The sequence below is a fragment of the Gossypium hirsutum genome, chromosome A13 (genome assembly GCF_007990345.1).
Source record: "Gossypium hirsutum isolate 1008001.06 chromosome A13, Gossypium_hirsutum_v2.1, whole genome shotgun sequence".
NCBI classification, from domain to species: Eukaryota; Viridiplantae; Streptophyta; class Magnoliopsida; order Malvales; family Malvaceae; genus Gossypium; species Gossypium hirsutum.
Genome location: NC_053436.1, coordinates 109,426,498 through 109,445,172, shown reverse-complemented (window position 1 = coordinate 109,445,172; position 18,675 = coordinate 109,426,498). Strand labels below are relative to the sequence as shown.

The 18,675-nt window shown below is 29.1% G+C and overlaps 1 protein-coding gene across 1 annotated transcript; it reads right to left on the bottom strand.

Annotated features, from left to right (window-relative positions):
* Positions 1-2,130: 2,130 nt before the first annotated feature.
* On the bottom strand, positions 2,131-8,756 carry LOC121212631 (diacylglycerol kinase 7). Its single transcript, XM_041085800.1, has 12 exons — positions 8,187-8,756; positions 7,957-8,079; positions 7,537-7,674; positions 7,362-7,447; positions 7,039-7,126; positions 6,411-6,486; positions 5,983-6,065; positions 5,198-5,268; positions 3,988-4,065; positions 3,609-3,696; positions 2,702-2,818; positions 2,131-2,494 (listed from the first exon to the last, which is right to left on the bottom strand). Exons 1-12 carry the CDS (start codon positions 8,538-8,540, stop codon positions 2,336-2,338), a joined length of 1,461 nt encoding a protein of 486 aa, XP_040941734.1. The 5' UTR covers positions 8,541-8,756; the 3' UTR covers positions 2,131-2,335.
* Between the last annotated feature and the right edge of the window lie 9,919 nt (positions 8,757-18,675).

Below are 18,675 nucleotides of genomic sequence, written 5' to 3'. Positions count from 1 at the left end.
GACTGTGGGTAGTTCTAGACATTATGTCAAAAATAGTAGATGTAATTAGAATATATAATGAGATTATTTAAGAAAAAATGAAAATAATTCAGAATTGAAGGAAAATAATTGAATTCCGTATGTGTACTTCGAAAAAAGATTAAGCTGTTCCTTGAGGAAAAGGACAACAATTAATCAGCAATTGTTCAACCACTACTTGTTTGATAATAATGTATTAACTTAATTGCAAAAAAGGAGAGAGCAGAGAAATGGATAATGGTGGAAAAATGATGATGTTTTCCAAAAAGATCTGATTAGGTTTCAATTATTAATTACTATAATATAAAGAAAACCCTAAAAAGGTGATAACGATGGTTGACATTTTTAGAAGAAAACCCTAAAAATAATTTGTTTTATTATTCATGATGTTTCATTGTCTATTGTAAAGATAAATAAAAACCCATAATCATACCCAAAAAAAATAGAAGGAAAAAAAAGATATTTCTTGTATTAAAAATTTTGAAATATGGTTTTAATACAATAAGAAATGTTTAAAAATTGTGTGGATTTAATTTTTTTTTTCGAAAGATCTGAAGCATACCTTGTCTTATATTATTTGGTGTATTCGAATTATTATAAGTGACAAAATATATTGTACTCTTAAGGAAAAAATACTAGTTCAAATATTGGAGGTGATATTGTTCGGAGGTGTAACTATAAATCTTAAACATGAACCGTAAAATAGATATGAAAAATATTTAAAAAAATGAAAAGAAAATTCACTTTTTAACAACTAAATTAGAACCCTTTATGGGATGAGGCTTTGAATTTTTATCATGCATAATTATCGGGTGTGAGTTCTGTTCAATTATATTTTAATTATTTATCCATTTATATTGATTTAATTTTATTTAGATGGGATGAAAGTAGATTGATTAGTTTTAGAGTTTATGTTCTAATGCTCTATTGTTACTTCTATTGATTAAAGAGAGAACAAAATAAGCAATGTGTTTTTTAGTTGAATTTATGTAAGAAAAAGATAACTTAAAGATTTTAAAGTGTGACAAACATTTTCTTTAAAAGCGTTGTCATGTCTTTAGGATATATCACAATTATAAAATGTTAGAAAAACAAAGCGAAAATTTTATTCTGCACTCGTAAAGAATTAAAGTATACCAAAAATTTTAACTAAACTATAAGATATTTTTGTAACCTTAAATATTGATATAAATAGCAAAATTTGCCAAAACAAAATCATGGATATATATATTATATATATATAGAATTGAGTCTTAATTCGATTGATATGTATATTGTTGTCAATGCAGGAGAACGTGGATTCGAGTATGCTGAAATATATTATCTTCCTATTTATTGATTGAAGAGAGGCTATGTGTAGTTTTAGGATTTACGCAAAAAATATATATATAAAACCTATAATAAAATTGATAAAAATAATATAAAGAATGAGTGAGACCCGTATGCAAGTAACCATGAATTTGTACTAACTTAAAGGAGCACGTGGAATGCACGTTGAATAGTGTACCTATGAATGAGGATGAACACTGTTCTCAATTATTGGATATGTAGTATTCCCAATCAATTGAATTTTCATTTTCTAGTCTAAAAAGTTAGAATACATGAGGCCACCCAACTTCGTGAAATTTTAGAAGCAACACCGACCAAGGGTTTTTCAGCAAATGGTCCAGTCTGCTAAATTATTATCGGAACTCTTTTCTTCTGCGTTTTTGAAAAGTTAGATGATTGATTTTCAATATCATCGATTCATCTAATTTAATTAAATAAATTAATAAAAGATAAAAATATTAATTCAATCTATCCAACCTCTTATTTCACACTAAATCTCCAACCAATTCTCGATTCAATCCCCAAGCTGACCAATCAGCCGGTCCAATTATGAAAACAAAGCTTTTCTCACCTGAATTTTTTTTTCATGATTATTGTTTAAAAAAAAAACGAATCAATCAATCCAATCACTTTCTCCGGACCTATGTACCGGGTAATTCCGACAACCATGGTGTTCACAAAACTGCACAGAGCTATCTGGGCCAAGTACCCTGATCTCAGATGCACAACACTACTCATACATATATGCCCAAGAATTTGGCTAAGGTTTTAAACAAAAACAAATGTCAAAAGGATACACTACTTGAAATAATTAATAAATATATAAAATACACTATGGAATTGACTCTGCAAATGAATTTTGGTACAACAGATTTGTCTCTTCTCAGTGCCCCATGTTCTAGGCAATGGGGGAAAACAAATATAATCTACAAGCCCTTTTGGGGGATGACAGACCATGCTTTACCTCGATCCCGGCTTTATGCCGATATCATTCTCTATTGATCATTAGAGACTGATAAGGCACCCTCTTAATTTCGAGAAATGTCGAATGATCCGAGCTCATGGGCTGTTTCCATGGTTCCCCATCCATCTGCATAAATACATCTTTCCACTCTCCGCCCCGTATCTCCAGTCTAATCGATGAAGCCTGCAAAGCAATCCGTAAAACTTGTCAAACATACCAAATTTTCAGAAGATTGCAGCGACAACTATCCATACAAGAACTGGTGCACAGTAGAGCAACTTTCGAAAGGTCTGGATCATAGTTTCTATTTTCTTTCTCTTTGGCTAACTACCAAGGACAATTTTTACACCAGTTGATTTGTTAGGCTAGAAATTAAACAAGTTCCAGTACCTGTGCAATGTGTTTTGCAGATATGAGTTCAACCATTACGAATGATGCATGCCACCCTTGCTTTAAACCAAAAATTTCTAGGAGACCATCATCGGCATGGGCCTCCACAAAGCCTCTCTGAAAAATAAATAAAAGAAAAATGAATACAAACATGGATTTCAATCAAGGCTGTCAACAAGCTTAATATTTACACGTAAAGACACAGTACCAACAAGCTTAGTATTTCCACATAAAGACCGAGTAACTTCCAACTCTCTGTCGTAACCAGACATTGATCTTACACCATAAGCTTGGGCCATAATAAAGCATTTAAGTTTCCATACTTTCAGAATGTTGAAATCTAAATATATATTCCACAAAACATGCAATTCCTTGTGACCAAGTTTTAACTTGAATAAACATTATGTAGTGATCATATAGAAACATGCATTTTCAGTAAAAATAATGCTGACTAAGAACCATCAGAATCAAGACAATATTTCAAAGACCTATGCATCAAATGATCACAAATTGCCTTGTTTTCATAGATTTTGACCCTTGATAGAGTTTATTCCTGATATCTGGATCATGTTAGACATGATAGTTGACATTTTCAGTGTCAATTATACGTGTGCAAATACCATTTGGTTAAACTGACACGCTGGAAAAGACCATTGGCCAAAAAAATTTCATTTCTTAAGTAGGTTCAAAGCTCCGATCATGGAAGTGAACCAAACTAAAATGGTTTTCAATTGCAAAATCAAGCAGAAAATATTTTAGGCCCGGTACAAAGCCCAAACAAAATATATTCCTCAGCTTTTTGCAATCCCAATTCAAACATCAAGTACAAGCAAACAGTTCGATACATGAACAGAAAGAGAGTCCTATTTCTGTAAATGAATGAACATTAACTTGAAATGCATCATACCTTTTCCAAATACTCTGGTTTTAGCTTACCCCATGGATTTCGCCCACTTCCGTAATTATGAAGATTTAAAGCAACAATTGCCCTCACACTAAAACAAAGTAATATAAAATTAGAGGGTGATTAAATCATTCGCCATACCATGAGAAAATGCTTGTCATGCAAATTTACTACTTTAGTAATATAACTCATCAAGCAAAAGGTTCAATAGAAAGAAATACTACAGATGTAAAGATATCTAGTGAACATTAAAAGGTTAAATAAGAATGATGAAAGCTAATAGATAAGATAACAACAATGACTGCCAAAAAAAAAAAAAAGATCCTAGAACAAATAAGATGCCCATGTATCACAAGGTAGAGGTAAATAGTTTGAGATGTACCTTCTAGGGACGGGAATTTGCTCCCATTCCGAGCACCTGGCCTTTTTAATATATATCCTTAAAATATTCTTGAGTCCCCTGCATTTAGAAATATATTTTGAACATATTCACCTCGAAAAGAAAGGTTGTTCACTAAAAATACGATTAACAAGAAAGAGAGACACTTTCTCCATAGGCTTCATGGAATATTTATTCTCCACAAAAGAAAATAGGTATCAAATAAGAACTTGTCGATGAAATAGAACAAGCATTTCAAAGAATGTGCATTTTAATTAAAATGATTGTTTTATTAATTTTAAAAAAATAAAGGCACAACACAATGTGGCTGAAGGAGACACCCTCCAGAAACTAGAACTTTTATGATTTCTACAGCACAAGAGCAAAAAGGCATTTGCCTGCGAAAAGCAAGGTGCTGAGATGATATAATGCTAAATACCATTTTTTTCTAAACATACTAATATTGTCAAGTCAACTTAGACTTTAAAATTATAGAAGAATACTTGATGCCTAACAGAGGCATGTCAATTGTCAACCCTTGTCTTTCAAATCAATGCATGCATAAAGACTTCTGATTGGTAAAGCAAATTCAGCCTTGGCCTCAGCACCAAGACCACTGCCTGGGCCACACTGTCTACAATGAATAAAAACCAAATCAGATGTCAATCCGGTGTGACCTATGGACTGATTCAGCTGGTCCAACCAATTGAACCAAATTATTCAATTAAAAGTTAAATATATGATTTTAATATTAGATAAGTATTTAACTAGTAATTAGTTAATGAAAACAAGTATTTTATTTAATGGGATTTAGAAGTTAAAAGTTCATCTTATCACTTGCAAAATTAGTTTTTATAAAAAAATCCAAAAAAATTTTTTTTATCAGCTTAAATCCAGTCCTTTACTGATCCACTTTCCTACTGATTCATTGGTTTCACAGCTCTTAGATATGAACCAGACCTATTGGGTCACTGGTTCAATCACCTGACCCGGCCCCCTGTTGCCAAAACTGACTGCCTATGTAATAACCATAAATTTAAAGCAGTCTTTTCTTGCGGTTTATCTTGGCACCAAGGCCTATACCGTTTAAGCAAAAGTCAAACCTAACCACATGCTTACTAGACACAGACACAAAATATTGTTATTTAGAAAATCCAATGTCCATAATAGGTTTAAGATGCAAGCTAAACAACTATCATAAATAATATCTAACCTTAAACTTGGATCACTCACACAAGGTGTGAGAAACCAGCCCTGAGTGCAACTGTAACTGGAGTAGATAATCTGCCACAAAATTCAATATTAGTTTTCTCAAAGCAAATCATAGACCAGAAAATACTAAGCTGCACACTGTAATTTAATTTAACTTTCGCAAAACTAGCATTATCTTTTGGGCAAATCCTGCCAAAAATAGCGGGAGAAACAATAAAAGATACTGCATAAACCAAAATTACAATTAAGTTGTTTATAAGATAAATCAGAACAGAAAGTTTAAGTCTAAACATCCCAGCATATTCACTAATATTGGATACTTCTACAGAAGAACTCCAGATCTCTTTTATTACAAGGAAAGCAGAAAGTGAAAAATGGGACAACAAGAAATGTTCCCACATAAGAAACGTACAAGACTTCCCTACCAGTTTCATGTAGATTCATTTTACTTCTATATCTTTTCATGAGTCCTCCTCATCTCATGTCAAAGTATTATGAGCAGAAAATATTTAAAATATAGGTATTACAAGACTGGAATGCAATATTTAGTCACAAAAATAATAAAATTGAGATTTTAATAAGCAAAAAAACGTGGTAGTCACTAATATCATCTGGACATATAATCTATAGATGATATCCCTGTACGTTTGGCAGATGGCCTTATTACCATTAAGCAACTTTAAAAATCAAATATATACATTTGATAGACGGTATAGCGCTGAGGGATTACAACAAAACAATCTTCATCTTACGGCCAATAAGTAAAATAAAAAGAAGACCTAATACCTTATTTGTAATAGGACCTTGCGCAAGGTAAGGTTTCTCATTACGTAAATGATGGAATCCATAAGCAACTTGCGCATCCATTCCTGAATGCAAAACAATAATGAGAACAAAACATCATAAGCAAGGATTTAATGAGTTGTCCTACGTCTTAAGAGTCATATGGCCCCCCCAAAAAAAATCTGACTTTTTTTTCTATAGAATAGATGAGAGGGAATCATTATAAAAGCTCAGTCATCCATGGAATCTATTAAGGATTTGGTTAAAAAGCTGAAACCCTATTCAGTTTCTCCTAAAATAAATTAGCAGCTAACTTACCAAATTTAAGATTATCAAGCTTCTACATGATGGTAGAGCTGCTCAACAAGTGAATTTACACATGCATGAAGTTAAACCAACCAGGATGTATAAGTTAAACCAGTATACTATACCTATGCTAAAGTAATTATAGAATACTCCTTCATAGCAGTTCACTTTGTCAGGAATGCCCCCATCAATCTCCAAAGTCTGCAGTCACAGATAAGAATTTTTCATTTGAATTTGAAATTCCACATCATAAAATCACAACCAAGAGAAAAAAAAAAAAACACTAATTTTCAAGTGTAAGTAACAGATAGTAAACCAGGGCACTAGGATTTAGAAGGAAGAGGTTTTAGTTATATGATGTCATAGTTCATTTGATAATGTGCAATATATTGGATCAAATCATTAAAGCATAAACTGATCTATGACCTAAAAGGTACATTTTTCTTTAAAAAAACTTGTCTGTATAAGTTTACTAACAGGCAAAAATAGACAGATAAAACGTCCTTACATAATTATATGATGTTATCCACAAATGATATTTGGTGAACTCAATAATACCATATTAAGTAGCTTAACAGCCCACAAATGATATTTGGTGAACTCAATAATACCAAATTAAGTAGCTTAACAGCCAAAGTCTACAAACTCAAAACAGACAACTTAAATACTATCCAAAGGACTCAACTTCACGTCAATCCTTGGTAATATAGCCATGCAAGTAAAACAGAGGGTTTAAAGCATAGAGGTTGCTACCTGATCAAAATGACAATCTTCAGTAGCTTTCAAAGAATGGGGAGGATCAATAACTTCTCCACCAGGCATTTGCAGTACAACATGCCAACTGATCCATCAAAGAAGCAATCAGAGGTATAACAACAAACTAAGATATATATATATGTATATAACAATAATTTCTTATGCTAACTCATTTTCAATTATAAGAAACTGATGTATACACCAAAGTCCTTAACAGTGGATAATCAAACTTATAAATAGAATGCAATCAACTAAAGACCATCAGTACGCAACAGCAAAACAGAGTACTAATCAATATCATGTGATAAATGTATGCTTACCTATCTAAACGACAAATTGGACCAGTAGTAGCTTGGTGCAAAGTTCTTTTAATTGCCGATTTCCAAGCAAAAGGAAATGAACCTCCCTGCAGTAACATTCAGGGCACTAGTCAACAAAGAGAGAGAAACAAACAAGCAAACAACATCAAAACTTAAAAATTTTAAAGTATCTTACCCAACCATAACTTCTAGACAAGTCATTGCCAGTACCAAGTGGAATCACAGCTACTGGAGGAACCGGATCTCGACCTTTTTGATGAAGTTCTCCGAGACATCCAAGAACCCAACCAACTGTACCATCACCTCCAGCAACCTGCACAGTCATACAGAGTGGTATAACATCAGCTTGCGATGTTTTATTAACATCTAACCAATGAATAATATACAAGTAAAACACCAATTTTAACACAAAGGTTCTGCATAAAAGTAAAAATCAAGTACTTTATCCATCAAAAGAAAAGAAAAGAAAAGAAAATTATTTTTTTAAATTTAATACTTAAAAAATTACTTTTAAAACTTAATAATAACTGAACTGTAACTGACGCACAGACACAGAGTACAGGGTAAAACAAGTTGTACGTTGGTAGAAACATACTACAACTCTAATGTTCCGTCGTGTCTCTTTCGCACAGATATCTCCATTGTTACCCCACTTCTCAAGGCAAGCCAATCCATACCTTACAAATTCATGAGGTTTCACATCGAGGAGGTCGAACACCTACATTTACAAAACTAGAAATTCTTTAACTAACATGCATACAAATAAAGTCTCTAAAAATTTAAAGGAAATTATAAAAAAATAAATAATAAAAGAACAAAAGTTACCTGCTCTTCGCTGATTAACTGCTGGAGACGCTCTTTAAGGACCGGACCATGGCGACCGCCGCTGCGAGAGTTAATAAAAACAACGATAGGAGATTGAGGAACAGTAGCATCGTAGTCGGAAGAACGCGAACGGAAATGTTCATCGCCACCGTCGACGTCTTTTTTCTTGATGGAATCTAACATAGCAAGGCGTAGATACTGAGGCATCGAAAGCCTTCGTCTGAGTTCTTCTTTATCGATCTTCATACCGGCTAATCCCGACAAGCCACAAGCTCTTATCCAGTCCGTCATCGAAGAACGAGCCACGATCCGTGTCGGCGACGATGAATCCCTTGCCGTCGTCGGCGAATTCATAATTCTTTTTTCCAGAATCTTCTTTTTTGTATTTTTTTTGGGGAGTGAAGGTGGGAGTACTTTTATCTATATTTAAGGACATACAAAATATAGTCACCGAGGAAATTAAGGAAAATGAGATTTGTAGAAAAATTTGGATTTTGAATTTCAGAGTAGAGATTTTTAAATGCTTTTTGCTTTATACTTTGTTTTGGTTTGTTTGGAGTGACTGAAACTGTAATGAAATACCGTTTTGGGGATTCTTTAATTACTTAACTGCCAGCTGTGTTTTCTTTCAAATATTTTATTTAGTACTTAAATTATTTTTTATTCTAATTTGGTACCTAATTTTTGGTTTCAATATTTAATTGGGTATCTAGAACAAGTAAGTTAATGAATGTTTCACACATTATTTCTAGCAAGGTTGCTTGAACTAAATCAAATAGCCCGTTAGACCAGTTGGATCGAGAACTGAATGGGATATCGGTCAGTAGAAGAGTACTAAACCAGTTGATTTTAAAATCGATACGAATCGTTTGAACTGATTTTTTTTATATTTTCAAAATTTTGTATTAATTTTATAATAATTTATTTAATTGAATTAATTGGACCAATGAACCGGTGACCTAACCAATTCGACCATCAATTCGATTTAAAATACCTTGAAATTTAGTAAATAAAAAATAAGTGCTTAATTAGGACAAAAAAAAACTCATGTCCTAAATTGAACATTGAGGTCAAACTTGTATACTTATATGACATAAAAAAAACACAAGTATTAAACTATTTCATGATATTGCTAGCGATTAAACAAGGACAAAGTCAAAAATCATATTAAGTGGGTAAGATAAAAAATTTTGTACTTTTCATTTCCTAAAATGACATATAGTTTTTTTAAAGGAATACAAATATATTTTCATAATTAATCAGAGCTAAAAATATTTAAATTAAAAATTTTATTATTAAGGGTTAAAATTACAATTATCTCTATTAATAATTATATTTATTCTTTTTTAAACAATATTTAAAATTATCTATAGTTCCTCTTAAATTATAAATAAAATGATAATATGTTTCAGCATACTCAAAATCACGTCTTTCTAACAATACCCATATTAATTGAGCTAAAAGAATATTTTTAATTACTTATGTTTTACATATTTGTTTGTTTCAACAATTAATGAATAATGCTTAGAATAAATAATTTGTCTTTCTCTTAAAAATCAAAGGACATTTCATTCGTTTACATGAATTTTCCACGCGGGAATGAGAAGAAAAAGAACGAGGGAACGAGAGAAGGGACAAACTAAAGAAATTTTGTGTTTGTTCATATTCAAGGGTTTATTATATTATTTGGTACCTGAATTTAGTTTTAATATTCAATTTGGTTTTTAAGTTTTTTTTTTGTCTCGGTTCAATATTTGCATGTGGCTTCAATGTTCAATTTGATCACTAAACCAATATGCATCATCTAGTACAGTTGATATTTGACATATGTGTTCAAGTAAAATAAGCATGGGTACTTAATTGGGAGGAATAAACTTCTCAACTACTAAATTGAGAAAAAAATAAGCACCAAATTGAATATTGAAATAAAATTCAAGTGCCAAATAATATATTAACCATATATTTTAGAGCGTGTGGATTTTTCAGTCTAGTTGCTTAATAATTTGGTTAACCGTGTTTACCACACTAAGAAAAAGAAAGCTGGACCAATCATAGTGGCTGTTTGATTCCAATTATATTTAATTTTCTTTATAAAATTAATTTTATATTTAAATTATTTATTAATATTATTGATGGTTGATAGTATATTTTTTTTAATAATCTTCTATTCTGATCATATTTGTTTTTACTTTTGACATAATGGCTAGATCTATCTATAGTCTCTCTTCAAACCATAAATAGGAGAATAATGCGCTTTAACGCACTTGAACTCACGTCTTCTTGTGTTGGTAACAATGTCTATACCAATCGAAATAAGACCTAATTAAAATAAGACTCAATCGACATTGATGGTTAATAGTATTGAATATTCGTGTTTAGTTTAAATTTTGCCCCAAATCTAGATTTATGAATCTCAAGCAGCCCCAAAAACCCTAGAAATTTGACCCTGTACTATTAGCAAACGAAGAAAACGTGCTATCAACAAAAGTAATTTAAATAAAAATTCTTAATGTTACATTTTCTGTCAATCTGATCATGATACTAAAAAAAATTATTTGAAAATTTTTATAAAATTTAAATTAGCTTCAAATATATTTACGGAATATTAAATTTTAAAAGTTAAAATTATTATTATATTGACTAAAATTATGTAAAATTAATGTAAAACATTAATGTTATAATTATTTATATTTAAATACTCAATTTCAAAATTAATAAATATTAAATGATTTTTATTTTTTTTAAAATGGATGAATTTACTCAAAATTGAAATAAATCTAAAGTGAAACTTGGCTAATAGCCTATCACATGTGTCAGCACTAAAGATTTTTCAACTCGACACTTGTGGGACATGCACTTGTATTTTTGTTGTGAAGTTGACACATTTGATTGATAGTTAATTTTAGGATAAATTAGGGTAGAAGTAACTTAATTATAATTTCTTTTGCGAAAATTTATAAAATAGTTATTTAATTATTTAGTTTTGTCTTTTTTTATCACCAGCTAGTTAACATAAAAATGGAAACACCTAAAAATCTAAAATAGTTGGGTGATTAAAAAAGATAAAATTGAATAATTGAGTGACTATTTTGTAACTTTTCAGAGTTTGGTGACCGAAAAAAGAAAATTACTAATAGTTGAATGATCATTTTGTAACTTTTCACTCAAAATTTTGTAATTTTTGTAACTTTAAACTTGTGAACCAAAAATTTCATTTTCCCACAATTATAAAAGTGATGTATAGAAGTTGGTAGCACATGGAAGAAGATAACTTAACAAATAGAATTCAATGAGACACTTGGGATCTAATCGAAATCTCCACTGCAAGGTCATAACAACTACTCTCCATTAATTTATTTTTTCTTTTAATGATTAATGTTTTCACCTTTTTACCTTTTAATCTAATTTTTTATTAACATTTACTTTTAAAGAACGTTTTTTATTTAATGTCTAAAATTATTTATATTTCTCCCCAATATATATATATAAGAACATAATACATTTTAATGTAAATAAAATTACGTCATTTTATATCAACAATAATAAACATATTAATTAAGTTAAAATTCAATTGATAAAAATATTAAATTTTTTTTTCTATTTACATGATGACGTGTTTAATTTTTTTTTTTTTACATATTGAAAGAGAGAATATTATAGATTTAGTAGTTGGGAATTTTGATATTTGAGTGTGCTAGAAATTTGCTGTCTAATCACTTTGAGAATCGAATTTATTCTTAAATCATTAGCCACAAGAATCCAATTTTAGGAAACTTTTTTAAGTATTATAAATTAAATGCAAATACGTAAAAAAAATGTTGGAATAATTATAAAGTAGTACTTAATATCGCTACATAAAGGATTAAGAATTGGTACCATTTAAATTAATATCAATAAATTGTACTAAAACTTATATATATATATGATAGAACTCGAAAACTTACTGATATAATTGTGTACGGTGAATATTGAACCTGAATACTTAAAAGCCGGGGCTTATACCTTTGCCATCTGTGCTCAAGTCTAGTTGACTTAGGATTTTTTATTAAAATTTTGTAAAAATAAGTTTTCTTTCTTCAAATATGTAAGTTTTGAAAGTTTTTTTTATCAAGGTTTGCGATGTATAAAATTTTTACTTGTTTGTACCTTTAGTTGGCAAGAAGAGTACCGATAAAGTAGGATTCAGGGATCTAAACACTAGAGAAAGGATTATATGAAACAGTGACGCCACGTCATCTGTATTCCTTTTCAATAGTTTTATGCCACATCAGTATTTTTATCCTGAATTTCAGGATTTTTATCCTGAATTTCAGGATTTTATCCTGGATTTGATTTTTTTCAGGATAAAATCCTAAAATTCAGGATAAGAGTACTGATGTGGCATAAAACTATTGGAAAGGGATACAGATGACGTGGAGTCTCTGTTTCATACAATCCTTTCCCCTAAAGACTAATGGTTGTGGAGGTTTTTGTATTACAAGAAGCTGGTTAGAAATTATAGGCAATAAATACCATAATAATATTATGATCAGACCTTGACAACTATGAGTGTTATAAGATTCATTCCTATAAATACCCCCACCTCATTTTCTTTTGCTTTCATTGGAAATCCTTTCAAAAACACCCTAATTAAACCTTTATTACATGGTAAAAAAGCTCTAAATTTTCGACATTCTCTTTCTATAAAAATGGTTTCTTTAAGGCTTCAAGAAAAACATATAACTTACCGTGCAGTAAATTCGATAAGATTACTCACTCGATTTTTAAAATTGTGTTATTTATTGAATTTTGTAGTAATTATAATCTATTACTATGGAAAAAAATCAGATTTAAAATATAGAACTATTTATGCTCAACATAATATTAGATTCTTCGAGACGGATTAATATATGGAAGACCACTTAACAAGCGTTGGTTTATTAACAACATCTAAAAAAGTTAAATTTTATATGATGTTGGAGTTGCTTGGTACCTTATTGGAAAGATGGAGGCACACATACATTTCATTTTCCATTCAAGAGAGCAACTATGACGCTAAAAAAATCGTTTTAATGACGAAAGATAGTAATAACAAGCTATTGTTGTTTTGTCATTAATTATTAGGTGTTCGGTTGATCAATGAGCAGAATGAATGAAATGGTAAAGGAGAAATTCACTTGGTTGAAGAAACTTGTCAAATTGGCACCTTTAACTAATGCAATGGTTGAGCGAATAGACTTAAGATTGGAAGCTTTGGATAATAGGATGAATACTATTTCGAAACAACAAGCCATGCATTTGTATCTATTGTGAATTTTTTTAGTTGTATAGGCCACTTTGCAGGGAAACACAATATTAAACCAATGAATTAAATAGTTGTTTACTTCTGCAAACATGGTCATAGATACGAATGTTGTGGTTAGTGTTCATACTTTTCTAGCTTATAACTCTAAGGTATAGAGTTATTTTAATATTTTTAAGCTTATATTTCAATTAAGTTAAGAGTGATTCAGAGTATTTTTGTAATTGTTTTAGCCACATTGATGTTAAGTAGTTAACTTTTAAAGTTTTATTTTAATAATATATTCTTTTTAAATTAGACACTGAAAATATGAAAATTTATTCTTAAAGGTGTTTGATAGAACTTTGAAAAAGTGGAGAAAAAATATGTTGAATTTAGGCATCTTAAGCCCAAATGTTGTAGTATTGAGCCTGGCGTGAACAAATTGGGAAGCTCACACTTAAAAGAACGTCACATTAACTTTTGGGCTTAACCCATCTCTAAATCAAATGTTGATAATGACCAAAAATAGAAAAAATAATAATAATAAGCTATGCGAAAATGTAAAGGCCCAGACACTCTCAAGAGGACAAAAATTAAAATAGGAAAGGGAGTTAACCTAGTCCCTTTTGGGATATAAATATCACACTTGAGTGATGCATGTTTAATTTCTTCGATTTTAAATGTGTAATGATATAGACATATATTGTTACCGTGCATAATCCTATAGGAATGGTGCTTGCAATTGTATTCTTGACATTAATTTGACACATATATATGTTAAATTAATTATAGGATCGAACATAGTGATTTTGAGAGAAGCCTATAACCTATCGATTTTGGATTAGTAAACCGTCGCATTGCCACTGCATCGCAACCAATAATTGTATATTATGAGGAAATAATTATTCTGACTCTTCAATTAATTGCTATTAATTTATGTTACTGTTTTCAAATTACTCTGCATATTTATTTAAATTCAAATAGATTTTATTTACTCTTCAAATTGTCATTTGTTAATTTTGTTACTTTCCAAAGTGCTAGTTTGAATAGCATGAATAATATATATTTTCTAGATTACTGTGGTGAACATTCCATCAATAAGAATTTATAGGTGTCGAGAGTTTAATATTGTACTTTATCAGTACTTCTCTTAATTACTAGAGTCACAAATTTCATAAGTAATTTATATCTCACGAACTTCGATATCTCATAATTATCGAAGTATCCCTAAAAAATATTGAAAGATAAGTTTGAAATTTAAAATAAAATTTTTGTTTATTTTTACAACATTCAACTAAAAATTTCCCATTTTAACAAAAAAGAAAAAGAGATAATATCATAATGTGCCTATCCCATAAAGAGGCAGCTGTGCACTTTGAATGCCAACTGCCCCATTACTCACTCAAATTATTGCAATGCCCCATCTCAAGTTGAAGTCCCTTTTCTGTTTTATTAAAAGGAATTTTAGTAAATCAAATTATTTATATTGAAATTAAAATATATGTTATTTTATTAAAATTGTGAAATTGAAATTATCATGATAAAAAATTATTGGTCATAAAATTTGAAATTATACTCATAGAAGGTATCACTTGTTCGATCAGTATGGGTATTCAGTGGCGTAGCCAGTGGGTTGGCATGGGCCCCGGCCCCCTTAAAATAAAAAATTTCATTTTAGACCCTTAAAATTTTTTAAAAATTTTAAATTAGTAAATGTAAAATTGCACTTTGACCCCCTTAAAATTATAAAAATTCAATTTAATCTTTTAAAAATTATAAAAATATAAATTATAAAAAATTAAAATTTCATCCGGCCCCCCTAAAAAAATTTTTTGGCTTCACCCCTGTGGGTATTGTTATCAATGCAGGAAGAATTTAGTTCAAAGGTGTAGAAGCGCATTATCCTCCTATTTATGGGTTGAGAAGTGAGTATGAATAGTTCTAATCATTGTATCAAAAAGAACATATATGATCAGAACCTATAATAGAATTATTCAAAAACAAAAATTATTTATGAACCGTTTATGATAGTTTGGTTTTCCATGTTTTTATACTACTTTTGGGTTTTGGGACTTATTTTATAGTTTTTAAATATTATTTGATAAAATTTCAATATTTTTTCATAAATAATAAAAAAATTCAAGTAAATAAAAAAATTAATAACTATTATATAGTTTTTTTTAAAAGTAAATCTATTAAGTTATTTTGATTATCTTAACAATAAATATAGAATTTAGTTCAATTTGGATAATTGCAATCTTTTAATATATATTCCAAAAATCATTCAAATATTTCGATTTGAGTTGATTTTCGATTTTTTAAAATTTTTTTATTAAGCCTAAAACTATTGTTAGTAAAACACACACATATAGTAGGTCATTTTACAAATTGCCTAAGGGTGGGTTTGGGGCGGCGGTGCGGTGCATTTAGCTTACTTTTTGTCTCACACTACAGTATCGCTACAGTATCCAATCTCACCGCCACTGCTGTTTTTACACTAACCGCAGGTAAACGCACCGCCCATCCAAACTCACCCTAAGAAAACTGTGTTTGGAATTGAACATTTTGATGGTTAGGTTGTGGAGATAGAAAAAAAAGGGGTGAGGAAGAGAATTTATTAGAAGATTTGGGATGATTTAGCTATAGTGAAAATAGACAAGGGCTTAGGTTGTAAGGATTTAGGAATTTTCAATGATTCTTTCTTACCCAAGCAACCCTAGAAATTTGTATAAAGTCTTAGATGTGATTCCCCTAATTAAATAATTTAGTTTCGGCTTAATTGATTCAACTAGTTGAACAGTTAATTCAATTTAAAAATTATCTGAATTCCACGAATGAAGCATTGACAATATTGAAAAAAAATCGAAGCTCTAAGATTGTTACTGTTAAAGTTTGATTCTCATTGTGTATAGATGCTTATGTAGTTTTTCTCTAAAACTATTATTTTAGATTTAAGTTGCATCGAATGTGAATCTTGTTAGAGATACATTTTGATTTGCAACTCATTATACTTTATATTGTGTTGGGACTTTTAAACTCGAATTCGTTATTTTATGTCTCAATCTTTTAATTATGTTTGCTAAATTAAAAATACAAAAATAAAAATCACAGTTGATATAATAAAAAATAGCTTAATTCACGATTTCGTTCCTAAAGTATTAAATTTTTTGTCCCAATTTAGTATCTGACGTATACTAGAATTCTCAAGTTGGTATCTAAAGTATGTCACCGTTATATTTTTTTATTCCATTTTTTATAGATATTAAAAAAAATTATTATAACCAATCACAAAGTGCCATGTGCCTCTTTATGTAAAAAAAACAAATGTTTTCTTTTATTAAAAGTATATACAAATTAAAAAATATAAAAATGGAAATAAATATATAAAAATTTAGAAATATATATATAAAATCTAGAAAAAAGAATATAAATTATAAAAATAAAATTTACAAAAAAAATTAAAAATAAATTGTTTGAAATTAATAATATTATTACAAAAAATGTAAAAAAATATAAAAAAATAAAAACTGTAAAATAAATTTTAAAAAAGATTTAAAAATATTTTTTAAATTTTTATAACATCATTCAAATTTTATATATTGTTTTGAATTTTTAAAACTTATAATTATATATTTTAGAATTTTATAAAAAAATTATTTTAAACTTTTTTATATATTATGTATTATTCTTTTTACATTTTAATCAATATAACATATATAATACTAAAAAAAAGGGAAACCTAGTGTGTTCTAATAGCGCCATGTGGCCGATCAATGACCAGTCAATACAGGTCAACATCAGTCAATAGTCGATCAAAGTAAAAAATGATTTTTAATATTTAATATTATATTTTCCTATTTTTAATTTAAATTTAATATTTTTATTTTAAATAAACCTGATTGCTATGTGATATTTTTTTATTGGCCAATACATGTCACTTGATGCTTCATTGGCCAAGGTTACCTAGCAATTTTTTAACATTACAAAATGGACCAAAAATGGAAGAAATTGATACTCTAAGTATCAAATTGGAACAAAAAGAATCAGGTACTAAAGTAAAAAAATGGTTATATTTTAAGGGCTAGATCATAAATTAAGCCTAAAAAATAAACCCATCAAAAGAAATCACATGTGATAACGGATGAAGCCCATTAGAAAATATATGAAATGGGGCTTAAAACTTGGGCTTCCAGTCTTCGAAGGGCAGTCCAATATCATTGTTACTTTTGACTCTCAAAATCAATAGGTTAAAATATGTCATAAGTCCCTATACTTTTTAAAATTTTGAAATTTAGTCCTCTTTCTTTATATATTTCAAAATTCAGGTGCAACTATTATCGCTATTAAAATTTTCTTAGTTAAATTTGCTAGTGTAACATTTTGAAATAAAAAAGAACTTGCTAGATAGCCAAGTAGTCAAGATATTTTGAACTGGACCAAACCGAGAACCAACTGGGTATTGGTCCAGAGAAGGGCACTCAACTGGTTTCCTAGGAACTAGCACAAATTAAACAGAAAAACCAGTTGAATCAGTTTTTTAATATTTTTTATTTTTATAAATTTTTAATAATTTATTTAATTGAATTGGACGTATTGATTAGACCAACATTGTCGAACCAATAGCTTGACTAGTTCAACCACCTATTCGATTTTGAAAACCTTACATGTAATTAAAAAAATGACAATATAATTCCAATAAAATTAAAAAGTATTAATGGTATTAAAATTAAAAAAAAGTGTAAAATTATTGTTTTTTGGCGTAATATCAAACTTAGTTCTCAATGTTTATATATATATATTTATTAATTTAGTTATTTTTTAGTTAAATTTGACCTTCAATTTTTAAAAATAGTCAAATTTAACCATCAATATTTTAAAAAGAATTAAATTATTATTTTTTAACCTAAATCCACACATACTTCGTTCTATTACTTAAACATAACAATCTATATATATTTTATGTTTTTTTTTAATTTCAAATATTTTTATAATTTTAAAATTATTTATTATATAATTATCACAATAACATTGTTAAAAAATAATATTTTAATTAATATTTATATTAAACAACGATCTAATTCTTTTTAAAAAATTATACTCGAATTTAGTTAAAAAAAATAAAGGTTAAATACTAAGAGGGGAAGAAGGAAAAGCCGACTATCATGAAACGACGTCGTTAGTTCGTGTAATGAAAACGGCACGTCGTTTAATTGCAAGTCCTGAAAA

Bases quoted from the DNA above. Each gene is read 5' to 3' on its own strand.
- LOC121212631 (XM_041085800.1), bottom strand. From the start codon at position 8,540: ATGAATTCGCCGACGACGGCAAGGGATTCATCGTCGCCGACACGGATC. The intron at 4,066-5,197 runs GTTAGATATTAT...TTCTAAATGCAG, and splicing joins GTGAGTGATCCAAGTTTAAG to GGGACTCAAGAATATTTTAA. The intron at 2,495-2,701 runs GTACTGGAACTT...ATTGCTTTGCAG, and splicing joins CTGCAAAACACATTGCACAG to GCTTCATCGATTAGACTGGA.